This window comes from Ixodes scapularis, unplaced genomic scaffold (assembly GCF_016920785.2).
Source record: "Ixodes scapularis isolate PalLabHiFi unplaced genomic scaffold, ASM1692078v2 PGA_scaffold12__126_contigs__length_90152505, whole genome shotgun sequence".
In the NCBI taxonomy this organism is placed as follows: Eukaryota; Metazoa; Arthropoda; class Arachnida; order Ixodida; family Ixodidae; genus Ixodes; species Ixodes scapularis.
In genome coordinates, this window is record NW_024609838.1 from 70,596,858 (window position 1) to 70,623,188 (window position 26,331).

General features: G+C 45.7%; 1 protein-coding gene across 1 annotated transcript in view; it reads left to right on the forward strand.

Moving 5' to 3' along the window:
• LOC8041819 (sorting nexin lst-4) overlaps positions 1-24,019 on the forward strand; it is a 32,163-nt gene extending 8,144 nt beyond the window's left edge. The window contains exons 8-16 of the mRNA XM_040501090.2: positions 1,602-1,716; positions 4,841-4,971; positions 6,711-6,814; positions 9,533-9,636; positions 14,491-14,568; positions 15,980-16,056; positions 19,624-19,713; positions 21,180-21,386; positions 23,487-24,019. Coding sequence (XP_040357024.1) covers positions 1,602-1,716; positions 4,841-4,971; positions 6,711-6,814; positions 9,533-9,636; positions 14,491-14,568; positions 15,980-16,056; positions 19,624-19,713; positions 21,180-21,386; positions 23,487-23,534 — 954 coding nt within the window. The 3' untranslated portion in view covers positions 23,535-24,019. The remainder of the gene's footprint in view (positions 1-1,601; positions 1,717-4,840; positions 4,972-6,710; positions 6,815-9,532; positions 9,637-14,490; positions 14,569-15,979; positions 16,057-19,623; positions 19,714-21,179; positions 21,387-23,486) is intronic.
• Positions 24,020-26,331: the final 2,312 nt, after the last annotated feature.

Sequence of the window (26,331 nt, forward strand, 5' to 3'; positions counted from 1 at the left end):
GGATAGTCTTTCGTAATTTTCACTTTAATTAGGGACGACGACACAAGAAACGGCCATCTGGCGTCAGAACGGACAAGTCGGATGGCAGTTTAATTTTACGTAGCAGCTGCAGATTTAACAACCTAAAAATAATTGCCTGCATTCCTACAGGTGTTTAATGGGAGTGGCATTAGTGAACGCAACAGCCCAGAATATATATTATCCAAACGTTTATCAACAAGCTTCTTCTGTTCTTCATTTACTTTTTTTTTACTTTTTTGGTAGTTTGGGTAGGACTTTTGAAATAACCCATTCGAATGGGGCTTTGGCATTCTCGTGGGGTAATTGCCCTGTTCCTGTGAGGAATAGACATTTGACAATTGGGCAGTGTAGCATGAAGTTGGAGTGGCAAAAAAAAAAAAAAAGTACAATGTGCCGGGCCAAAAAGGGAAATGTGCCGGGCCACTCAGAAGGGAGCGTTTAGCCATAGCAACAGCTTGGAATCAACAAGGGCAGAAGGAGAGGACACATAGAACTACCAATATGAACTCTCCCCAACTCGCCCAGGCTTTCATCTTAGTGTTTAGCCAATTAGTGTGACCTGTATCAATTTTATTAAATTCCCGGGGGGACCCAGCATAGAGGGGGAATGTTGCTCTTTGAAATAATTTGAATAAATAAACTTTCCCACGAGATCTGCTTTTTTATGAGGCTCTCTTCATGAGGGCTGTGAGCAGTGCCTCAATAATCTAATACAGTGGTTCTCAAATGGGGATCCGCGAAGACATTCTAGGGGTCAGCGATAATCAATCAAGCCCGGCAAAAAAAGTTTTTTTTTCCAGGTCGAGAAGAAATGTTTCAGTTTTTGGGCGAGTTTTCTCGCGTGCATGTCAATAAGAAAGTTCTACTTTACACTAGCCCTTACTTAAATCCAGTTATTCAATTATTATTATATTTACCCTATACCTTCCCCCTCTCCTCACCCCGAACGGGGTCCTCCATCATCTCCGCTGATCCACATGGGGTCCGCGAAACATCGGTGGTTGAGAACCACTGATCTAATAGTTTGAGTGCAATTGTAGGTTTGGCAAAGCCTTATATCAGAGCCAATATCCTGCACGAAGACGGAGCGCTCTAACCACTGGGTGGTCCGCCCCCACCCCACAGCAGATCAGAGTCACCGCTGCGACAGGTTCGGCTGCTGGCTGCATTCCCGGTAGATGCTACCGAGGATGCAGTCCGAGAAGAAAAAAAAAGCAGAGTAGGAGTGGGTTTATGCGGCTCAAAAACGTCCTCGCGGTTGTGGTTACCGGGTTATATCCTCAACAAAGCCAGTTGCCGTGCTTGTGCATTCCACCAACACCAATAACTAACCGTCTGCGTGCAAACTAACGGGGAAAGATAAGGAGGCTGTTTGTCGACACGGTGGAATGCGGGTTATCCAAAGTGAAGAAAAGATTTGTGAGACAGCCTGTTAGTTGGACCCGGTACACCGGGTTTGCATGTGCGCATCTTTCGGGGGGCGGTGCTATGGCTAAAAACGTGCGTTCGATGCAAAGAGGGCGCTTCACGAGGCAGTGCCTGTCGGTCGAGTGCATGAGCGTTTTCCCCCGTCCGTGCAGTTCAACGGCATTCCCGTGAGCAGGCGCTACAAGCACTTCGACTGGCTTCACGAGCGGCTGCAGGAGAAGTTCTCGCTGATCCCAGTGCCCCCGCTGCCGGACAAGCAGATCTCCGGTGAGTGTGGAAGAACGCTCTATTCATCTCCGAGCCGACGCCAATGCGGCAGTCGTAGGCTAGCCTGCACTCCTTGCTGTAACCTTCACCGCCCTGAAAGTTTAGACAAGTAGATATCATCACAGACAGAAAGAGAATGGCAGGGCATGTCTTTCAAATGCTTGGCTTCCGGCATGTCCTTCGTGCCTACCCCCATGCATTAACTGTGCGTGTGTGCGTGCTCGAGGTACATGAGACGCCGAAGCATTGGTGAAGGTAGGAACCTGTTGTTGGAGGCAGCACCCCCCTGCCGTTCCCACCTGTCATTGACTTTGGTACTGTGCAGCATTGCCGCATATGAGTCGACCACTCCAATTCCCAATCCCCAGTAGCCAAGAGAACTAATTTGCACAAAGCAAGTCACGTTAAATCGGTGAAGTAGACCTTTATTCGCAGACGTGGGAGTTTAAAGGGCCGCTGAACTCCCAGAAAACAACTCCCAGAAAAACATTTTTGACCCTCTCATGTGCCTTGTCCACATGCGTGGACAAATGTTACTTAATTTTTTTTCATCGCAGAAAACAGTCCCGCATCGCAGTTTATGCCACGGTGTCCTCGAGCGAGGACAAACAAAGCTTTTCCGGCTGGCTGATAGATGACAGCACTTGCCAGCAGTCATCCAGATGGTATACTAGTACTTCGCCTCCACTTGTAGCATTGCCAAGCAGTAGTTCATAAAAGTAAATAATTTTTGTAGTTTGAGCTACACTGGCCGAGGTTGAGCAGTTTCGCGTGACTCCCAAAAAGCCGTGCTGTGCAAGCTCGAGGATCAGTGACGTCACACGGCGCACAGCTGGCGCGCCGGAGCTGCCACCGCCACGCGCACCCAGCCGATCTGCTTATTCCAGAGGAGTGACGTCATAGCCGCGGCAGACGCACTGGCGCCGCCGCGTGCTTAGCTGTGCGCCTCCGTCGCGCAGTAGCCGAGTATGACGCTGCACCAGAGCCGCTTGATAGCGCCTCATTTTGTTCACATAAGCTCACACTACATTTATCCCAACATAGCTGAGCTAAGCCACCGCAATTTTTTGCCGGCAATGTTTTGCACGAACATTGAAGCAAAAATAATTTTCAGATTGTTCTAGCCATGAATAAATATTAGCAAGCAAAAATCAGAAATGATTTCTCTCCATTTGTTTTGTTTACGCTCATTACATTCATACTACTCAAATGGGGACACTAAGCAGTAACACTGCCCTCATTTGGCTCGCAAGCTTTCGACTTTTGCCCGCAAAACACACTGACTCGTACGCTTGTGAGTTTTGTATCGCTCTACATTGTTACGGGAGAATGAAGAGTTCTGGACAAGTTATCCAGAGAAGAAATTGACCTAATTTTAGACATAGCTGATGAATCTGAAGACTGGTGAAGAATGGTAGGATGCACAGGATGTCGTGCGTGATGTTTGTGAGACGGGTGATGCACCTGTGGGCATTGCCATGTCCCACTTTTCCCTGAGTACTTTGAGGGGTTTCGTGCATTGCGAGACTTTCCGGTTCCTTTTCCTGTTTCGCAGGATTTCGCTTAGTAATTGTAATACAGAAATTATACAGTGCTAACATGTCTAGCCCAAATACACAACCATTTCAATAAAAAGAATTACTACGGAACACCAAATATGAGATTACTTGGCCACTGGAATACATGTTGTCCTCAACTGAGGACACGTCTATTCTGTATTTGCAAATTATATTTTTGAGTAGATTTTTTTTATTTACTTAACATATGGTGTAGAGATTAACGTCCGAACATAGTATGCTTTTTGTTTTATATGATAATTATAATTCATGCATGGGAGGGTTACCTTCCTGGATAGGATGCAAATGTTTTTAACCCTCCCCTCTTTAGTGATTAATTGGTGGCTACTTTTTTTTATCGCAAAAATAAAAATCCTTGTACATTCGACGCAAAAATTCAGTCCTTTGAAGGGTAACGAAGGAGTTCGCTGAGTGATCAAAGTGGTTGTTTTGCTCACTTGACCTTTCTCCCTCTGTAAGAAGGAAATTTTCGTTAGCTTCGTTGTAACCACTAGACCTGGAGTGCATTGATAGAAGAGACGTATGCGACAAGCAACATTACTCGATTCTGCTGGATCTTTGGCGGCAGCTGCTGCTTGCCTTTTGTTTAAGCCAAGATGAAGGTCTAATCGCTAGCACGTTGCCTCAAGCACCCTCAAATGTACCCGGCAGATAAAGTGTGTGACTCGCAACTTTGGTTTTGGTTACAAGACAGGTGAAACAAGAAGTCTGCTCACGGATGGAAAGCAACGCCATATTTACACAGAATTGCATTCTTGTCGAAGTTAACTCTGATTTAGCCTCGAAAGAAGCGAGCAAAACGTGACTGGCTGCCAAACACCCGTGCCGCGAGCTCCACCGGCCCCACAACGCAGCTGTGAAAAAAGAAAAAAAGAAGCAGAAAATAGTACTTTGAGACACTTCAAGAAGACTTTGCCAGCTGCAAAAGCTTCAAAAGCAACAGAAAAAAAAAACTTTATAAAAAACAGGACGTGCTCTGTTGACACACCGTGGTGTGCCTGGAAGGCCAAGAGTGGGGATCGGTGGCTGAGTGGACTAGCGCACACCAGCTCGGAGCACGTGGAGCGAAAGCTCGCGCTGCAGAACCCAGGTATCCTGGGTTCGAGTCCCACCCCTGGCCGTTTCGATCTGGATGATCATTGTACCGGCGTGCGGTCGTGTATCACTACTGCGTGGTGCACATTAAAGACCCCAGGCTAGCAGTCATACTGCACTGGCTAAATTACTCATCCACAACTGGGAGACAGATTGCCTATTGAGGCAGACTAAGTTCTAGGCTGTATAAACATACATACGACCAATTTTTTTTTTTTTTTTTTTAAAGTTGAGACTGGAGTTAGCGACTGCTGCGTTCCTGATAAAACACAATTCTCCGTTTGACATTTCAATTAAAATAAAACTGCATTTTTTTATTTTATTTTTTACTTAGAATTGATTGCGTGGGGGTGAGGCATTTCGTTTCGTTATGTGTGTTGTGCCACACTCGGGACTTGGAGGGCATTGCTCCCGGCGGCTGAGGGCCCTGTGTGGGGACGTGATCGTTCCAGGTCGCTACCAGGACAACTTCATTGAGCACCGGATGGCCAAGCTGCAGCTGTGGGTCAATAGGATCTGCCAGCACCCCGTGATGTCGCAGAGCTCCGTCTGGATGCACTTCCTCACCTGCACGGACGAGAAGGTACTCCCCGCCGATTCGTCGCCGATTCATCATTCCAGCTCCGTCGGTCCGGGCGTCGCTTCCTCTCGTGTATCTAATTAACGGTAAATGAGGTAACGTTCCAGGTGTAGGTTTTTTAATGCGTGGCATTTATGGGGCTAGCTCTCTGCACCAACATGACGCTGCGTGCGAGACGTTGTGGTTTCGCACGATACTGGGAAGTCGCATGATGGTGCGATGTCGTGGTGACGTGCGACATGATGCTACTTAACACCGTGATGACACGGAGGACCCATGAGTGCCATTCATTTGGAGCACCTTTGGTATATACCGATAGACGGGCAGTTTTCTTCTTCTTTTGTCACCTGACTGGCTGGATCTGGGGGGGGCGAGACTGTGGAACATATTTGGTCTGCTGCTCATTAAGTTATGCTTGGTTCGTTCCAGAAGAAAGAAACCTCTGTGGCACTATTGAAACTAACTGAAACGTCTCGTCTATCATTCTTGTCGACACCTCACTCTTACGATGGCAGACAAATAGTCGCTCTTTCGTTTGATGTCGGTACCAAAATGTTTGTTTCAAGGTAGTACGAAAGCTCTTTATGCACGGGAAATTCTTGTCTATGCGTGCTTGGCGAGATTTTTGACGGGTTCTGAGTATACCTAGTACCAATAACCTAAGGATATGTTTCCAAACATTGCCATTGCACGGTGAGAGGAGCAGAAAAGTTGTCGAGGCGAAAGACGGTGGCACCCTCATTGCCCTCCCTGTCAGGCGTTTGAGAGCAAAAGCATTGCATGTGTAACATTTTTAATGAAAGCTTCCTCATTCCTTTTAGTTTATCAAGATGGAAAGCTAGACTTTTTGGTTTGTGGCACTTGACACTGTGCAACTCGAGGTTCGGGAATTTGTCTCTATAGTCAGTTGCAACTCAAGAAGGTAGGGCGAGGGTAAGACGGGCCGGGTGGGAGGAAGCAGGCGGAACGCTGGATAAGAGAGAGGGAAACCTTCTCTCTTTAGCGTTTTGTTTGCTTCCTCCTTCCCGGCCTGTCTTGCCCTTGCCCTACCTTCTTGAGTAGAGTGGAAAGTTGGGCTAGTTGATAGTTATTCCTCTTGGTTTTAAAAGCGCACAAAAGACGAGGACAGAGTAAGAAACACAAACGCTCGTCCGTCGTTTGTGTTTCTTACTCTGTCCTCGTCTTTTGTGCGCTTTTAAAACCAAGATGAATAACTACCTTCTTGAGTTGCAATGGACTATAGTGCACTTCACTAACTGAAATTCGAAAGAATTTCAGAATCTCATATCGTAGGTAGTTAAACATGTTTGAACTTCTAGCTTGAAAGACCTTTGAAATGTGCTTATTCAACTTGAGGGAGGCTAGGAAGCTTGGAAACATTTCGTGATAGAATCTTGGTTTGTCTGTGTTGGGTTATGTTTGCATTAAATTAGATTAGTGTTAGGTTTGGTTTGTGTTAGGTTAGTGTTAAGTGTGGTTTGTCTTAGATTAGGTTAGGTCTGGATAGGTTTAGTTAGGTTTGGCTTTGTTAGGCTAGGTTAGTGATGGGTTTGGTTTATGTTTGTTTCTGCTAGGTTTGGTATAGTAGTAAGGTTAGTGTTGGGGTTGGCTTGTGTTAGCTGGAGTCAGGGCTGGGTTTGGTTTGTGATGGGCTAGGTTAGTGTTAGGTTAGGTTAGTGGCAGGTCTGGTCTGTGTTAGGTTAGAAGAGTTTAGGTGTTTGCTGACCCGTCTTCCCTGGCAGAGGTGGAAGATGGGCAAGCGGAAGGCAGAGAAGGATGAACTGATGGGCACCAGCCTCCTGGCAGCACTGCAAGTGCCCCCTGGGAACCTGGATCCCATCATTGTGTGAGTGCCCCTTCCACCATAGCTCGTGAAATTGATCTTCGCACAACCGGCGTCAAGAGTCGTGCTCACCGGTTGTCCCGAGAAATGGGAATAAATCTGGTTTTGTTCTATGGCATAGGCCAGGGGTGGCCAGGCTGACCCGGCCTATGAGCCGCAACCAAAACCAAGAAACTTGCAAGAGCCGCGGGGGGGGGGGGGAAGGGGGGGGGCTATGAATGACGTCAACTTGGGCTTCCGCGAACTTCAACAAGAAACGATAGGGAACATTTGTTATCTAAAGGGGACAAGTATCACCGGCGAGTGACAAAGGCCGCGAGACTGAACATTTCCTCGGCCCCAAGCCAAGGTGCGTGCATGGTTTGACACTCCCGTCCTTGATGCCTTTCCCCCTAGGGGGGTCTGGCAAACTCCCTCAAGCAATGAAAGAAACAGGATCTCTGGAAACATACGAGTAAAAAGCGGTTTGATTGTATGTGTGGGGGCACAATACAGCTGCCAAACCGCAAGCTGCTCTTTATTCTGAAATCCTTGGGAAACGCGGAAAGGGCGGAAAGGGGGGGCGGGGGGTCTCCTCACGAGGGACCTGCGAGCCGCACTTGGACCAGTGAAGAGCCGCGGTTTGGCCACCCTGGCATAGGTGCTCAAACTGGGTTCCTAGGAACACAGGGTTTTCTTGAGTACCCCACGCCATGGGTTCCACCGAAATTTTCTCAACTGTACTTGCTCTATAACTGAAATGCTTTCCCCATTTAAGCACTATCTTGACAGATCTAAGCCACACTTTGATGCATGTAAATAAGCCATACATTCCTTAATGCAGTAACAGCTCGTTATAACACACCTTGATAGTGATGAAGATTTTGGTCTTTTATAAAAAGAGTACCTTAAAATCCCGAGCGATACGCCATCCCCGAAAGATAGCTCAACCCTATTTTTGGCTTGATTTGCTATATTTTTTAAACACCAAAATATTGCCCATTTCTAGTATTAGTAGTGTTGGGATCAATGATGGCTTCGGCATAAATGCGACTAGTTGGCTTTGGTGGGATATAAGCGAACATTGCTGGCTGAGAAGTACAGTCATTTTTGCTTCGTTGCCCCTCGCCACAATTAGAAGCTTGGAACAATTTTTTTTTAACTTTTCTTGATTGTACGCCGAAAGTTAGCCCACTCCATATTTTTACCCAATTTGCTCTTGATGTTTGGTGGGCTATCTCTCGGGATTTTACGGTATGCAGAACAGAGATGCTCTTACTACAGACTTTACGCTGGATTATGACCGGAGTCTGTTCTAACCAGTGAGACTGACAAAATTGTGAGTGGATGTTATAAAAAAACTGGTTTATTGAAACTTCTGAACCTAGTGAATTTTTATTGAGCTGTTCGGACGATCATCATCATTGCACACTTCGGATCATACAAGGCTCGCAATGCTCCGAGTGCTATGACAGCAGTTCACAAAAGGAATGCCACTGCTATGGAACCAGAGCCGCATAAAGCCCGAAATAATGACGGCCGTTGAAGAGTCCGCTGTTACTCAATAATGAATTACTCACAAACTCCCTAATACCATAGTAGTCCATTATATTTGAATACTGTAAACAACTTATTTTTCGTGGGCTCAATATTTCGTGATATAGGTGAAAACTGAAATTTGGGAAGAGTTTCCGGGTTCTAATTTTCACGACGTGGTGGGATCTCAATGTAGATTCCAATGTGTTTACATTTTACCGGAATTGTTCGTGGGACCTATTTTTCGCGAATTGTGGGAGATTCACAAAATTCACAAAAATTAGGTCCTCGCGAAAAATTAAGTCGTTACACTATATGTTGTAACAGGATTTGTAGTAAGCGAAGTTGGCTCAGTGGCATAGATAGGAGGAGGAAGCAAACTTCGCAAATCGGTATGTTATAGCTGTTGTATCCGGAGTTTTGTAACAATGTCCCATTGTGTGGGAATTACTGTTTACAAGGTCTGTAGGCACCCAACCTGCTTTATGTTGTTGATGGCCAAACGATGGGCTTCTTGGGCCATCATTCTTGGTGAATAGAGGATCCTCGAGACTGAGAAGCTTGAAAAACCCCGTTCTATGGCATGGACCCGACGGCTCGTTGGCCTTTTAGAGGGAATACGCAAATCGGCATCTCAACTTATTGCGCTACGATTCAGTACCGAGCTGCCAGTTAGTGGTGCATTTATGATTTGCAAGCACGAAAATATGAGCTCACCCGAGTTGCCTGAAAGAAGACATTTTTTTTAAATGTCCAGCTAAGCTTGTTTTTATGAAAACATCACATGGCATTGTGGACCACTGCATTTTTTTTTTCTTTTTTTTTTTATGACAGAAATACAGTTTGAAGGAAAAGGATATAAATTTGGCTTACATTTCGTTCCCTTTATTAAACCCCATGGTAGCTCACAGTGTCATTTCATGGTCTTGTGCAGGCTGCTGGGCATATTCCATAAAAACAATATGCTTTCTATTATGTTTTTTTCCTCTTTTGAATTCATCCTTTCATACTTTTATTAAAAATAGTATCATCTAATTACACCACCGACAGCTGTAAACGTAACGGCCAGTGAACGATATTCACTGGGGACATATTGCTGAGGTTCTCTTCTACCTTCCAGTGTTCCTCTCCGTCTGTTTCGCTGGTGTTTCGTTTGCACGTGTCACTTGACCAATGGCCCTGAACTGCCACTTCTCCGGTGTGCAGGGAGGGCAAGGTCGACTCATTTGGCAAGTTCACTCAGAAGATGGACGAGGGGGTCAACCACCTCTACAAGACCACCCAGGGACAGATCAAGAAGTGCTCCAAGCGTGAGAGATGAACTATTCGGGCACCCTGCCCTCTCCCCCTCCACCCACCTTTTATTTTTTGTTGAACTTGAGTGTAATCGCCTTGGCTGGGCACGTTTCTGACGCGCTTCATCGGCGCTTGCGTCTTTCCGCTTCGGCACGTGCCTAACGAGAGAAGGGGCGACCAACCCCATGGGGACGCGTACTAACCCGCGATGGTCTGGCATGCGCATCGTCTCCAGATCGACTAAGCCTAAAACATCGCACAACCACGTGGTTACAGCGTATTCGTACTGCACACAAAAACTTATTTAGAGCTTAAAAACCTTTTGTTCCAGTTCTATGTTAAAGATGGGTAATCATCAATCCCGAACCGGCCGTATCCCTTCCTTCATCTTCTGCACCGAGACCACGGTGTAAGATATACTTAGGCGAGGACGCTGCGACATGATCGACCAGATAAAGGCGTATTGGCGCGTGCTTAAGTAGCCTCTGCCGACTGTGTCTCCGCCGTCTAAACAACGCAGCTGAGGAACAAACAAAAAAAAAAGAACCTTAAAGGGACAATGAAGGCAATTTTGAATATCTTTTTGCCAATTGAACTGGGTTCCAGGCACGTCCCAGGCAACTTTGCCCGAATTTCAGTCGAAACTGGCACTTGTGTGCTGCGCAAATCAATTGAACAGTCGCGGTAATAATCGTACCTGGATCGATTGCGGCAACGCCCGGAGAGTTGCAGGAGAAGCGGAGGTTGCGCGGCGTTGCGGTTCCTAGAGGCGCGACATCACAAGAGACACATCAGCGATTGGTAGAAACGAGAGACTGTGCCCTCAATCACGTTTTGGTTCTCGATTTTTTTGAATACCGTACCAATTTCCACTTGAATAACCGTGAAAAGTATAAATCTGACCGGAAATTATCACTAAGCCATAAATACAACAGCATAATTATTTTTCTCTCTGCTACACTGGGTGCAAAACAAGCAACGAGCAACCATGGGCAAACAAAATAAATAAAAAAAACACAGTCCGGGAGACATTTGGTTTTGGTTTCAGATGTCGGTGTCGTGTTCACTTTGGAAACACGGTACTCGAAGGATTCTGCAAAGTGGTAGTCATGCCAAATTTGTGCGCTGTAGATGGCTGTTCAAACGGTCGACTGAAGACCCGTAATCGTTCGGGTGACGCTAGTTTTCACGTGTGGGTTGCTGTTCATGTTCTTTGACGACGAAAAGCAAGGACGTCCGGCTTTGGTGAAAAGCGAAAATGGGGCTGTTTATTTTCTCCTTGGGGCAGGCACGTAGCCAGGGGGGGGGCCCATGGGGCCCGGGCCCCCCCCCCCCCCTCCCCCCGAAATCTTCCATTTTGCTGGGACCTCCTCTCCCCCCTCTCCCTCATACAGCATTTTGTCATAAGCAGCCCGCCCCCCCACCCCCGAAACCAAATCCTGGCTACGTGCCTGCCTTGGGGAGCGTCCTCCGTGGAGGAACCAGTTCTGGAATGGGTCGCTGCCGCTTTTCTCTCGGCATCTCCCCCGTGTCCCTGTCCTTCGGCAACGTGCCGCTCTCATCTCGATCGCGCGATGCCTGCTGGGCAGTCACTGTCGAGTGATGGCAGAGGCTGCCGCACACATACTCCTGTCGTTGGTGTTAGGTCACTGAAGGGAAGCCCGAACTCGCTCGCGACAGCAGCATTGTCGTCCAAAAAAACTTAAAGGAAAAAGAAAAAAAACCTACAAGAAAGGTATGAAAAAAAAAAGCTGAAGGGCGAAAGACAATTTTGAGTGCGAGGGAGAGAAACAGCGTCACCAAATTATCCAGGAGAAAAAAAAAAAAAAAATAAGACAGCAAACGTCCTTGAAATGCACGGCTGCCCTCACGACACTGGATTTTTATTTTTTTATTTTGCGCGTTGGTAGCACGCAATGATGCACAATTTTTTTTGTGTGTTTGTTTTTAGATTGTTGTCTCTTTGTCAAACAATGTTTAGGGCACCAGTTCATTGTTTTCTGTGCTGTCTGTTCTTTTTTTTTTTTTTTTAATATTTGTTGTCAAGATTTTGAGATATTCGAGGTCACTCCTGAAAAGTTTTTGAGATAAGGGATGAGTAAATGAATTGTGCCCATGGGAATTCATTTCATGACAAGGAAATCTTTCGCGATAGCTGAGTTCGAGTAATTGAGGGATTACTGTATGCACTTCCTATCGCATTTTTTGGGGAGGAGGCATTCAGAACCCGGTTTTTGCTGAAACATTGTGATTTACTGTTCAGACCGGTTCTAATGAAGTACATGGGAATCTGAAATCCCTTTGCTATATCCGCTTCTTCGTTATATCGGGACTCCATAAAGGTAACATGTAAAGGAAGGATAACATGGGCCGTAATGGGCACGTTTTTTGCGCCTGCAGAAAGCGGTGGAGGCTTCCCTGCACGCACTTTCTGCTAGATCGGAGCTGCTTTTTGCCGACTGCGAGAAGCTCTGATCAGGGGGAGAATCTGCCAGTTACGTACAGACTGTGTAAATAACTTCAATGGCCACCGCACAGAAGGCCGGCGGTGGAGTGGCGTTCTTTACGTTTATGCGCACTTCATCAATGGCGCCACGCTTTAGTTTAAAGGAGATTTCCTTCCTCTTTGTCAAGGTTCCGGCAGTGCCAGGGCGGTACTTGAGTGAAATTACTATCGGAGAGAGAGCGACCAAGCCGACCAGCGACGCTGACACGAAGCAAGCAAAAAAACGCGCATGCATGATGTTCGCACTTAAGTTTGTGTTTTGTCGATATAAAGAGCCTAGGTTTAAGAGAGGGGGAAACTGCTCGATTGGGATTGCGTGATTTATGGGCCACATTCACAGAAGGAGCTGTACTTTGGAAGTAGGGTAGTCAAAAGTAGCTTCGTTCGATTGACCTGCACCTCCTGCACTGGTGCAGCAAAGTGCAGGGCTGTGCACTTCCGGTCGTATCTCAGTACACATACTGGAAGTACACCGCCCTACACTTTTCTGCATCAGTGCGAGAGGTGCAGGTCGATCAAACAAAGATAATGTTTACCGTTCTGCAAATGTCTCTCCACACAACAACCAACCAAACGCAGGTGCACTCGCGCCAATCTGCCTAGAAGGTGTCCGCCCTTAAATTGCAAATGCTCTCCGTGGTTGGAGTTTCTCCCTCTCTTAAATCTAGGCTCTCTCCATCAATACGTCGTCGCTAGCGCACCGAAGAAGCCGTCGTGGCGTGCGCTCGGCACACCACAACGGCTTCTCCACATGCGATGTGGAAAAGCCGCTTCCCAGGTAGGGAGCAGACGACGACGCAGAGGCCGCCTCCGGCCTTTGCGGTGTCGCCCGCTGCTCGTTCCGGCTGGCTGCTAGGCTGTGGCAGCAACATACGGCGGTAAACTTAGCAAGCTTTCTTAATTTAAATGTCTTTGGGATTTTTTTAATTTTCTGAATTCTGAAATTATTGCAATATTTTTTGTTTTATTCATGGGAGCTGCTCAATTTCCTTTGCTAAGAATGGACAAAACTACATTGAAAAAGTACAAGCTGGAGTGGAAAATCGTGATTGCTTCGCTATAGTTGCTATTTCCTTACAACCGACTTCGTTATAATTGGGCGCGGCAGTAAACATGGGCGTTTGCCGCACTGCTGTGCCGACAGTCTCGTAGAAAGGTTTTTGAGAACGCGTGAACTAATGACGCATCTTAATGCAAAAGCATTAACTGTGCCAGGAAGTGGAACTGGCGGCGTCTGTAACCGCAAAAAACGGCACCTAAATTGGTTGCAACGCGTAAAATTGGATGCTTTGTCGCAGAAGCCGGCGCGGCCACTCAATGTCAAAGCAGACGTACCTCGAAAATAAAAAAACCCACAGAAAGCACAACAATGCAGATGCCTCTTCACTGAAGCCGGCGGGTGCGCTCAAAGTCAAAGCGGATGCACTTCAGAAATAAAATGCAAAAAAAAAGCACAGCAACGCAATACTTCGTCACGGAAGCCGTCGTGAAGCCGGCAAGGTTCGCCGCGCTTGCGCAGTGGAGGAGCATGATGTCACCGCCGCAGCGCCGTGTGCGATAGGAAGACGTGGCACGCTGCTTGTAAGAATGTGCTGCGTGTAGGAATGCTTTCACATTCCTACACGTAAGCAGTTTTAAGTGTCTGCCGAATTTTTTTTTAGCACTCGCTTTGAGTAGTTTGATAACACGAATTATGATTGATTGGGCACCCAGTCTAAAGCTTCCATACCCAAACAAAAGGAGTCGATTGACTGTTGCGTCGCACCTCTCGACTCTGAAGGATATCATGTGTGATGTTCGTGCAAAATGAGTCTTCGGTCGACATGGCTGCACCGACGTGATGCACTTAGCAGTCCCCACTGTTGGAAAGCTTGAGCTCTTTCTCCCATCCGGTTCTTGTAAAACATCCTAGCTCGTCAAAATAACCACTACAAAATGGCAGTTCCATAGTTCGATTTAGAAGATTTCTCTAGAAGCTATATGAGCTACATTATGTGAAGAAAGTTTAATAGCAAAATAAGACTTCCGGCGATCAAACTGGAGGAATGGGACAGCCGAACGGAACTGGCCATGGAGGAAGTTTGGCAAGGCTTTCTTGTTAAGGCGATGGGAAGAAAGGGCAGAGCTTTCCAATGTGATGTGTGCAAGCTATGTATTGTCAATTTTAATTATTTTTAACGTGTCCCTGGTGCCGAAATACTCCTCCATAAACTCTGTATTGAGGACTCGAACCTGCTGTCAAATTCCCGCTGACACCATGCCGGGCATTTGAGCAGTTCTGGCACAAGGCAGAACGGCGCGAGGGTGTGGACTCCTAGCATGTCCCCCGCGTAAAACTGACCGAATGCATGTTTCCTTTCAGACTATAAAGACGAGTGCGAAAAGATTGCCGCTGCATTCAGGGAGCTTGCCAGTGCGTTTGACCTGGAAAAGTCGCTGCGTAAGTTGTCGCTCTCCATTGTGTTGCTCAAGCCCTTTTGCTGGGAAGCAGAAAATATGAGTGTTTAGTGAAACAACTTTGGGCAGGGCCGTGAATCTTTGCCTTTTCTACGCCCTTCGACTGGAACAGAAATGGCCCAATGTTACCCAACCTAACATTATCCTTGACTTATTGTTCTCCCTAACCTAACCTAACCCAACTTTAACCCTAGTGTTGAACCTAATATTAACCCTAACCTAATGTTAACTCTAAAGGCCCGTTCACACTCTTGCGACCTCTTAAACCTGGGTTTCCTTAAAACTTCTTAAACCAGAGAACACACTGAAGCCATCTATTGAAAAGCAGTGTAAACTTAGTGGTCCGGCATATTTTTTAATTTCTTGCGCATTATCCTTTCTTTCTTGTTTCGAAAAACTTTTGTCAATGTTATAAACGAGCCTTTCTATGGGTATTACGCACATTTGACCTCGGAAATCCCGCAAAACCTTCGCTCTTGTGAAATGCAGTTCCAGGGTCACCGCATAGATGGCGCCACAATGCCAGTGTGTTCCCTCATTCTAAAAACATTTAAAAAGTTTTAAGCAATCTCGTCTCTCTCAGTCGTACTCGGTCGCAAGAGTGTGAACGGGCCTTAACTGAGGGTCCCAAATCTGGGTGAAGCCTTTAAAGCGACTGCATAAGTAGCTTTGGTAACATATTGCACTATGATTTACCGCATAGGTACTTGAAGGTGGTGGAAGCATTGCATCAAAATTTAAAAGAGTTAACTTGCCCGAGTAAAAAGTAAAAAAAACAATAACTGTTTTCTTTTACCTACGGCACCTGCTTGCTGACCGCACTCCCTCTGACTAGCGCAAGAACCGACTGATGGCGGCAGCGTCTGCTGGCAGTTTGCGGGAGCTCAGCAGCTGCTTAGTCACACCTAAAAGCAGACAACCTTTCCTTATGATAAACGAGAGCGTGATTTCTTTTCTGTTCTCAATAAAACTCATAAAATGGACACAAAACCAAAAAAAACAATGGTTCGTCGAGTAATTTCAGCTATATGTCATCTTTTGGCGTGACCGGGCAGCTGCTGAGCTACCAGAAGCTGCCAGAAGATGCTCCTGCCAACTGTTAGTTGATGCGCCAGGCAGAGGGCGTGCGGTTAGCAGTTGGGCACCACAAGTAAAAAAAAACAGTTGTTTGGTTTCTTTTACTTTTACTCAAGCAAATTTGTTCCTTGAAATTTTGATGTGATGCTTCTACCACCTTCAGGTAGCTGTGTGGTAAATTGTAGTGCAATACGTTACCGAACCAATTTATGCGATCGCTTCGGAGGCTACACCCAGATTTGGGGCCTGGCGGGATAGTGTCCTGAAAGACCTTTTGGAAGGACCTCTGGGTCGGCTTACCTGTCTTCCCTTTGCAGCCTCAGCCCAGCTGACAGAGGCCATCAGGCACACGGAGGACACGTACCGTGACATCGGTGACATGTACGAGACCAAGGTAGGCATTGTTTTAAGGACCAGCATTGTACAAAACGCAGTCACTGACTCAACTTGCTAAACGCAGTCTCATAGTTGATGCACTCTCATGGCCCTTTTGCACTTGAAGCGAATCCGCAGCCGCGAAGCGGATCCTTAACCACAAAGCGGATTTGCACGGTTTCAACTGCAAAGCAGCTAGGATGGAGCGGTTGTTCCGCGTTTTTGGGAACCGTTCGGGACCGATTTTTACCAACTACTTTTGCCAGCTGTAAAGTGGCAACCAATAGCAACATGGTGCTGACAAGAAGTCAGTGACTTTTGAAGCAAGATGGCACCCGTTGCCGGTGATCCGTCCTAGGTGCTGTAGTCTGTAGTGCTAGCGTTGCAGCGAAGAAACGTCATGCTCACATCCGTCATTTTGAATCCGCCGCTTAAATGTTTGACTCGCTTATTTGAGGTGCCGAAGCCTGCCACGGGCTACCTTGTTCGTCTTTGCCCGGAGTACGTCGGAACTGGCCTCCAATTGCCCTAGTCACAAATTTTGTACCCACTTCGGCAGTCGTGTAAATTGCCAGAAGCTATCGACACTGTGCACGACCAGCACGAAGGCCGATTTAGACATTGTGAGTATGATTGTGTAGCCAACACACTACAACAGATCTGGCATGGCACCCGGAATTGCTGCGCTAGCTCAACCCGTGATGTTTCTACCACTAAAAAGAACAAATATCACCTACTCAAGATATGAAGTGGACCTACCATATGATGCACCGGTAATCCACACGGTGTTTGTTTGAGCTTAAAGGGGCTCTGCAATCATATTTAAGCTTCTACCTTTGGAGTCTGTAGTCCACCGTTGACCCGCTTGATTTTTATATTTATTCTCTTTTCTATTCCGGGGCTTGGGGGGGAGGGGGGGGGGGGTGGGATAGACCCTTTCTGAAATTCAGTGTCATCTGATGGCTGAAATGGTGGTTTAATTTTTGCCGTACTTAAAGGGGCCCTGCAATCAGCACCTTTTTTACGTTAGGCGTTTTCAAACGTGGGTAAGTAAAACACGCGCTTCAGTTCTTGGGTTTGCATTTCGTCATAGTCCGAGGTTTCTTCAAACAGGCGCAACTCTTGGGGCTCAGGCAAGCCAGCGGGCACAGAGAGAGTAATTAAATATCAGTGCGTCATATTTTAACCAAACGGCGCGGAAACCTTCACCTACGGGAGCGACCCGTGGTGCCGAAAGCGCACGAAATGTGAAGTCTTTGATCTTGGGCTTACTACTGGTCAGAGCTGCTAAAAGCTTCTTTTTAGTCGAAATACAAAACTTAAGTGGTACAAACCATCTCAATTATTTATAAAAGTCGTTTTTGTTCAGTATTTTAGATTGGAAAAGAAACGGATGCAGTTTATAAAGTATGGAAACAAGAAATGACCCGTCGACATACCCGCCACCAAGCGGTAGAAAAGGCGGCACATACTAGAAAGGTGTAGTGGGATCAGGCACCGGCGAGCGTTGAAAGGTCTGGATGTAGGTATCCGACTGCGCTGCTGTCGTATTCAGGCTCAAGGATCCGACCGGTTCTGAGAGTTCCAAAAGCCTTCGGCGAGAATGTTTGGCTTGCGGTTTGGGCGTTTGGCGGTATCGCAGCACAAAGTGGCTCCCATTTTGAACTGATCTTTACCCCATGTTTGCTGTCGTTCGTGGCCAATGAAGTGTCATGCCAAATTAGTGTTTAATCACGCAGCAAATGCAATGCGAGCCGCCCTGGCTGCCTGCTTCATACAGCCTATCCAGAGCATGCTTTAGTGGCACCCTCTCGAGCCGTTGACACAGAGTGGGGCAGCCGTGAGCGCTCGCTGAGCTCACTACCCCGCTCTAGTTCATGGCCACTCAAGCGATCAAGGGTTATAAAGGAGGTTATTTTTTGCTTGGTTGTGTAATTTTAATTTGCCTATAACTTTTAAAATAAAGCGAAATTCAAGAAAAGAAAAGTTTCATTAAGTTACTTGTACATTCAGTGCGTTCAGGTTCAGTGCAAATTAAAAACCAGTAAAAAAGTCCTTGCAGGGCCCCTTTAAGGTCAAACAAACAGCAGATCCAATCAATGTGTGACAAAACGTGAGTCTGCCGCCAACCAAATCACGATTGGGTAGCACCAAACAACACATTCCCCTTGCCACCAATGCTGCTTGCTACTCCAAAAATGGGAAAGCAAACTGCAAAGGGAAGAACGGCCCCCATGCCGGCAACAAGGCCAGCTGTTCATACGAGAAGGGTCCACTTAGAAAAAGGGTGGGGTATATTGTCTATTCAACCAGGAGGCTTATGATTCAGCGTGGCGTGTCTAGCTGGGCTTTGCTTATGCTCGAGAGAATCGCAGGCATAGTTTCTCTGGTCCACGTCTCTTTTATTGCCTAAAAACAATGGATGCGAATAGCACGAAAAAAGCTTTTCTGTATCAAACTAGTTAAATATTGGCTTTGGATCATAGACTAAACTTGATATTGGATTGTAAAACATGGTTGCAAATGCAAGTCCCGAAAAATTCACAAGGTCTCTTCTGTTATTCCCAAGACGACTTGAAGGTGAAAGCCCAAGCGCCAATGTAAACATGATACCAAACCTCCGAAGATAGCGCGCTGTCTGACGACACACTTTTGGCGCCGTTTCATTGACTCACTTGGGTCGTGTCGTCGGCTGTGGTCCCGGTGATAGTGAACCTGCGAAGACAGCACGCTCTCTGACGACACACTTTTGGCACCATTTCATTGGCCTCTCGGATCGTGGCGTCGGCTGTGGTCCCGCTGATGGCGAACCTCCGAAGACAATACGCTCTCTGACGATGCACTTTTGGTGCCGTTTCATTGGTGCCTTTCATTTTCGCACCTTTCATGTCGCCGACGTGTTTTCATACATTTCATGTCGCCGACGTGTTTTTGCTCAAGGACTTTGAAGGTCGACTGAACGATGAGACATATATTGCTTTCACCTTAAAATCGCGTGCGGTCGCTCGAGAAACTGCCAACCGCTTCTCTGCGTGTCCGAACAGGGTAGCTCTCGAATTGCAACCGCTTTGCAAACTCAGCTCAACTGCCAACGTGAATGCGCCATTGTTCGCCCATGCTCGCCTCGGTGGGGTATTGATTCCACTTCTGCAAAACTTGGTGCAAACACAGTGGAGGAGCAGAAGGTCACGGGTGTGATCTGTAGCCCTTGACATTCCTAGAGTTTCCAAAGTTTCTGACAGCTTATGAAATGCAGGGCATGATCAGCTGAATGAGCCCATCAGGCACACATCAGTTTCATGCTTCTGACTTTGTGATATCGTAACATCATGTGACGTGACGTTGCATCACGCAACACTGCGTCTGGCGTCGCATGATGCAGTATCTGTGTCGCACTAACCCAGCACAGTTCAAATCATGCTGCACATTCCGCGCCTCCTGACTTTATTCGTAAGATTAGGATTTTTTTAATTCAAAGTCCCATAACTAATTTCGATTGCACCAAGGAACAATGCTGCCTTGTGGCTCGGAGATGGCTCTGGGGAGGGTGTTGTGAGCTGAACTGATGAAGCGCTCTTGCTTCCAGCTGTGTCACTACTGGGAGTCCATGGGGGACATGCTGTTCATGTACAAGGGGGTCCTCGCTTCCTGGCCGGACATCATCAGCTTCCACAAGGTGGGCTTCTGTTCCAAACCCAGTGTTCACTCTGGCCCCAAAGCCGCCAAAAAGCAGCGTCTTCTGTTTGTGTGGTTGTCTTGCACTCTTATTGTTATGCCACTAAAGGGCACTTTTCAAGCGCAAGTGTAGTTTTCTTTTTATAATATTTGTCGGTGGTTGCTTTTGCATTTTATAATAGTAAAGTCTCAAGTTTGATAGGTTCATAAAACTTTGGGGATGCTGTTTTGTTGATAGACGTTTTAGCAAATGTATTCGTTTTTGCGAGCAATTTACAAAAATTGTATTTACTTACTGAATAAACTGCCGGGTGTAAAAATGGGAGGAGGGAGAGGTTTTATCCCAATGGAAGTGTTGCGTTATGATTCATTTTTCATTTGCTTTTTTAGTACCCATTGTAAATGAAACCTACCCTGACCAAAGCCTCCTCTAAAAAAAAGGCTCCGTGTTTTTTTCGCACTCTTGTCCGTTCTTATTACAAAAAGTTATAAGTATTACGCTGCAGTATCAAAGAGGAACCCTCAAGAATTATCAAAGATGAACTCATTTAGCGATGCAGTAAATGTTTTTCATTTTCAAGTGATGTGATAACACATGTTGGCATCTGCTCCAAAGTGTCAGTGGTTGCTCCAAACCAATACTTTGCCTGCTACAGAACCTGCTACAGTAAACTCTCACTTGAGCTAGCTTCAAGGGACCCAAGGAAATAGATGTATTTAACTGAAAGTTCATTAAACTGAATATATTCACTAGAATATGGAACAGCATAGTGCACAGCATATATCGAGTCAAAAGTGTGAAATGCAATTTATGGAGTCATGTACATTGATATACACAAAGTGCATAACATTTATTGTTGCTGCCTTTCTCATTTTGAAAAAAAATCTAATTTTCATTTGCACCCTCACTCTTAAAGCGCTGTCTAGAGAATCTGTTTTTTTTTGCTCTTCCTCTGGCACAGCTTGTTGTTGTGATAAAGCCATGCCGCAACGGCATTTTTCACTGGCTTGAAATATCCCATGCAGAGTCGTTTCCTGTTGGGATTGAACTCAGTTTCTCCTTCAAGCTTCGACTTTTGCTTCACTATCGTCGACAATGTCAACGGTAGAATCCCGTAGTCCTTCAGAACGTTCACTTGCCTTTGACCGCTTCCGTTTTGTCGTATTCATTACGAAAGTGGGTGCACAAACTGCCGTCCTGCCGTTGTTACCCAAAACTAAGATGGCTAAACGGAACCAATGACAAAGAAAAAACAGGCACACCACGTGGTTTGTTTTCATCTACCGCACCGCCACTTTGCCTTTGCGGCGCTGTAAGCACCAGTGATGATGTCTACAGCCTTGACGTTTTAGCAGAAAATGGTTGACACGAGTATGGTTTATTCTTGGAGCGAGGAAAACTTTTCTTTCCGACGCCCTTTAACCTAGCAGTGAAGCAATGGTAGAACCGGGCGGTGTTGATTGCAGAGCTTCCTGAGCAAGCACAAGGAGTACCAGAAGATGCGGGACGAGGTGAAGCTTTCCCAGGAGGACCTGGAGGGCATTCGGCAGCGCATGGACGTGGTGTCGTATGCCACCCTGGCCGAAGTGAGCCACTTCCAGACCCAGAAGGTGGTCGACTTCAACGGCGCCATGCACCAGTTCCTCGGCGGGCAGATAGACTTCTATGAGGAGGTGCGCCCCTTAGCCGCCCTTTCGGCCCGGCTGACTAACCCCCCCTTTTGTCCGACTGTAGCCCACCCTACAATCCGACGAAACAGATCAAGCAGCGCAAAAAGCGCCTCGCCGTGGGGCTCGTTTTCTTTTGCAGGTTCTGTGTCTCTGGCTAAACGAATCGCACGCAGAAGATGTGCGGGATTAGTGCACAATTGCCGTGCGACGTCAACTTGGTCAGTGACGGCAAACGTACAGGGGCGACGAGCGAAGGGACGATACGCTTTTGGCATCGCTTGATTGGCTCTTTTGGGTCGTAGCAATGACTGCGGTTTGACTTAAAAGACAGAGTGTGGAGCCACAAAATAAGCCTGGAGTAGCAGCACTCTATTCCTCCAGTGTCTCGTGTGCACCGCCATTTTTGTCGCGGTGCAGAGTAGGTGCAGTCAGCAACCGTCGCAATAAGAAAACGCGGCTTCCCGAGCTTTTGTGTACGGCGTTGGGAAGCCAAGTTGACATCTTTTTTCTCGGCCTCGGACTGCTTTAATGTTTCTGTGGAAGGGAAAAGCGTTTTCCGCGATTTTGGGTGAGGTCTCGGATAACTGGCAACAACAGTTTACGCTAAGGACAATAGCGACTTCTGGGACTCCCAAAAGAGAGTCTCGGGGAGGGGAGTTCCTCCTTTCCCTCTTCTCTCGTGGTGGTTGGAGGCGAGAGTTATCTTCACTACCTGCCAAGGTTCCTAGACGGGCATTACGAACGAGGCGTTAGCAACAACTATCATGTGCTCTTTGCTAATCGTTTAATTTGTTTTAAAATTTATTTTTTGTGTCTTTTTCAATAAGAGATTGGTGTGTCTGATGTGATACTGCTCCCTTGAGCACAAATAGACTAAGAAATAAGCACTGAAATATTGTTGTAGTACTTCATTAAAGAAAAACCCAGATGTTGAACATTCTTTTTGTCATTTCTGATCAAATTTGTATTAAAATTTTACATTGACTATAAGTTTTTGTGCTAAACTCAAGCATAAGCTAATTATTTCCTATCTATTATAGTTATCAAGAAAACCTGAACTTTATCACAAATGTTTCTGCCCAACTTTTTTACAATCCCGATAAAAAATATGGCACAAAGTATGTTGGCATGGTCTACAAACAGTAGAGTGCAACAAAATTTTTTAGCATAATTCTAAGAAAAAATTATCACAACTTGAAATTTTTTTGATGAAACTATTAAAAAATTGTTCATTGAAGTTTTTGCCAATTATAAAATTTCGTTGCTAAAATTTTCCAGGAGTTTTTGTCTTGTTGCACTCTCTGTCATATGAATTCTTAAACCTTACAAATAAATAATCAGATCCACATTCTAAATCAAAAGGTACGGTGGGCATAACTTTGTGTTACGACGAAAAAGTTAATTCCGAGAACACAAAAAGCATCCTCCAAAACATACTTGCAAAGAGCGTGGATATGACAGTTTGAGTCGATGCAACTATGTAAATGTGCACTTCCTGAGTTTAGTACTTGCGACATATTTTGTTTGTAATCTATAAATAAATAAAAAAAAAAAAATCGTAAGTTTAGTGGGTTTTTTTTTTGTTTTTTTTTCAACTATAGTTGCAGCACAGTCAATCATAGTCAAATTCAACTCTGTGAACAAGCCTTAAAATGTAAAGCTCTGGCAAAATCTTGATTGCCACTGATATGCCTCCAACTTGGCTCAACACATTAATAAAAACACCCAAATCAAAATCTTTTTTTGCAAAGATTTTGGAAGTTTTGGCTCTACTGGCAACACTGAAAGTGTGACATCAGATGTTACATCTTGTTCCCGACGAGTTACAAGAAGTTTTCCTGTATGAAATGAAATGCTGGTAAGCTCACGCCTTCAAAATGAAAAAAAGAAAACATGGAAAGTACCGTGTTTATTAGACCTGCTCTGCTTGCAAGTTACACAACGCGCGACATCGCCGCACCGGAGTGCGCGTGGAAGTTTTAATGTTGGTTTTGGGATTGCTTTCCTATGCCGTTTTCTCCATAGCTATTCTGAATGTGTGAAGCCTGGGTATTCTGTGTTGCATGAGGGGACGCTAACGTAGAGGTCCCCTTGCCCTTGCAGATTGTGCGCAAGCTCAAGGAGGCCCAGGGCAGGTACATGACGCAATAGGGGAGCCCTGGACAGGCCTCTTTCCCGGCGGCGCCATCTAGCTGGGATGCCTTTCCTTCTTCTGAACTCCCGACAGTGCCGCGCGATTCTCCGTAACGTCTCGGACGAAGTCGGGCACACGCTTATTCCAGGGACGGTGCACAGTGTTGCTTGAAGGCATGCCAGCGTTGTAACCAGCGCCGGTTCGATCGGGGACGAGGGGGCGGCGTCAGCAGCGTTCGGCGCTGCATCGTGCAGCTGTGCCTGGTGCGACCGGACGTCGAGAGACTTTGGCGTGCCTTGCACCGACGTCGGCGCCTGCTTGCCGATCGACCGTGCGACGCAATCCGAATCGCTAAGACTGATTGATGTGACCCCGGGAGTTATTTCCCGGGGTTATCTCGGGTAAAATTAGCCTGCTCAAGAGCGTGTTGAAACAATTTTTTTTTTTTTCATACTGTACAGTTGCTTTTGAATAGTGCAAGTAAACTTGTCCTATTGTGTTACAACTGAGTGCGTGTCATGCTTTTTTCCGGCACGATACCTTTGTGGCTCCATTGCTGGAATAATTTGTTACTGTGCAAAAAGAGCTTTCAGTAGCTTGTAGTTTCTTTTCTGCTTTTGTGAATGCATTATGCATGGCTGAATTGACATTTCGAGTTTCAGAAATGCAACGACGTATCGACTGTGCCCCAAGTTTTGGGAAGGAATTGTTGACTAGACAGAGCTGGCAGGGGATTCTGTACAACCAAAAAAACTTCATATTGGTTACGTGGTTAAGAGATGGAGCCATAAGTTCTATTGAATAGGTTGCTTTCGTTGTGCATTCACACTTTGAGGTACTGCATGCAAACGCAGCTCTTTTCGTTAGTGGTGTAGAAATGCCCATTCTTGGCAAATGACTGACTACTATACTGCTAACTTTGAGCGACTTGGAATAATGACACGCCGACTGAGGGCTCAATATTTTGCTACTACTGTATACTCATTAATTCAAACTCCAGGAAGCCACAAATTTTGTTTGAATTATCAGAAATTCACCTAAATATAATGCAAGATAAAATTATGATTTGCCATATTAACTACTACACATACAAAGCAGATATGTGATGATTTGCTCTACATAGGCCTACTGATCATATGCAGGTATGCCACACATGAAACATTTATGAAATGTATGACAAGTTTCGTTATCTCTCAAACATGTTGTTTATCGTGGATTGTTTAGACAGCTGGATTGTTTAGACAGACATTAGATAGCGCCTGTGCTGTCCACTTCTTTGTCTGTCCTCGTCCTAGCGCTATTTGTAATTTAGTATGTTTAGACAGCACATGGCAACTTGAAAGGAAATTTTGTTTGTTCATCAGGCCAAGAAGTATGCATGAGCTATGAAAAGGGGCCCCACGCAGCAGTTTTCATAGCAACTTGCGCGGACGCTGTGACAGGGACATGTGCCATGCCGCCACGTCACGGCAAGTGTGCAAGTTGCTATGGAAATTTCCGCGTGGTGCCCGTTTTCATAGCTCACGAATGCCCTGCTTGAGCCCCTTCAAGTGCGCTTCTCACCTAGCACCTGTGCACTGTGGAAAAGCAACACTTGCAAAGCTTGCTTCTGCGGGTATTGCTTCTCTGCAGTGCACTGGTGCTCAGAAAGAAGTGCACTCAACGGGGCTGCGATAACAAAAAGTATGAATTGCACGAAAACGCCGCTTATGAACACATTAAAAACACAGCAGGACAATCAATTTTGAAATTTGTTTGAATAAACCAGAAGTATGAAATATCCATTTGAATTATCGTGAGCCTACTGTAGTATTACGAAGGTGAGAATACTGCATAATGCTAAAAATGCCATGAATCGGATCAAATACTAAACGTTTGATCTAAGTATTGGCATGCCTGTGGTTCCAGGTCTGTCCAAATGAGCTTTTAATATCCAGCTTATAATGCACATTCAAAACATGACGTGCTGTGTCCGGCTCCTTGCAGAATGTTACCAATTTCTCCCTTTACCTGTTGACATAAGACGTGTCTCGTAAAATACCGAGCATCTGCCCATAGCACAATAAGTGCACACCCCTCAATTTCGTAACATTCAGGAAATACACAAAGGACATATCTTTACATATTGTTGACCTAAGGGCATCCATTCCCCTGTTTTACATGATCAAAATTTAGAAAGTGCTTGCCCAGGATTTTATGCTAGGTGCATCTTGTATTACATTTATCATTTATTTTTATCAAGACATGCACATTTCGAATGCTAAAAGCATTGTTTTTTCCTTCGACAAACAAAATCCTGTAAGAACTACTTCGCACAACGTATAATGTGCAAAACTTCCTTTTTTTCTTGGTGTGATGAGCATAAATTGATGTAGTCGTTTTGGGACACTTTTAAGCTGAACTGCCATTATTGAATTTTGGAGCCCTTATGGCCTCATGATTACCCTAGGTTCTTAAATATCTGGATATCAAAAATTAGTAAATGTCAATTATAACTAATATAGTCATATGTACTACTAGTGATCTTTTACAGATTCAGCTAAAATATTGTCAGATTGATTAAACCATTTTGCTTACTTGGCGATTTCTGTGCACCACAACTGTGTGCATAGCGACAAGCTTTCATTCTAAACGTGGCACAGTTCACATAAAAGTACTTTGTAATATCCCGAGTCATTGCCCAACCCCTTGCCACCTGAAATTCATAAAAAAAGAGGAGGTGGGCCATGTCTTGGTGGGTAAGCACAAAAAGTTCAGAAAAAGCAAAATAAACGCCCATTTTTTTTATATGTATCTAGCGCGGCAGCAGAAGGG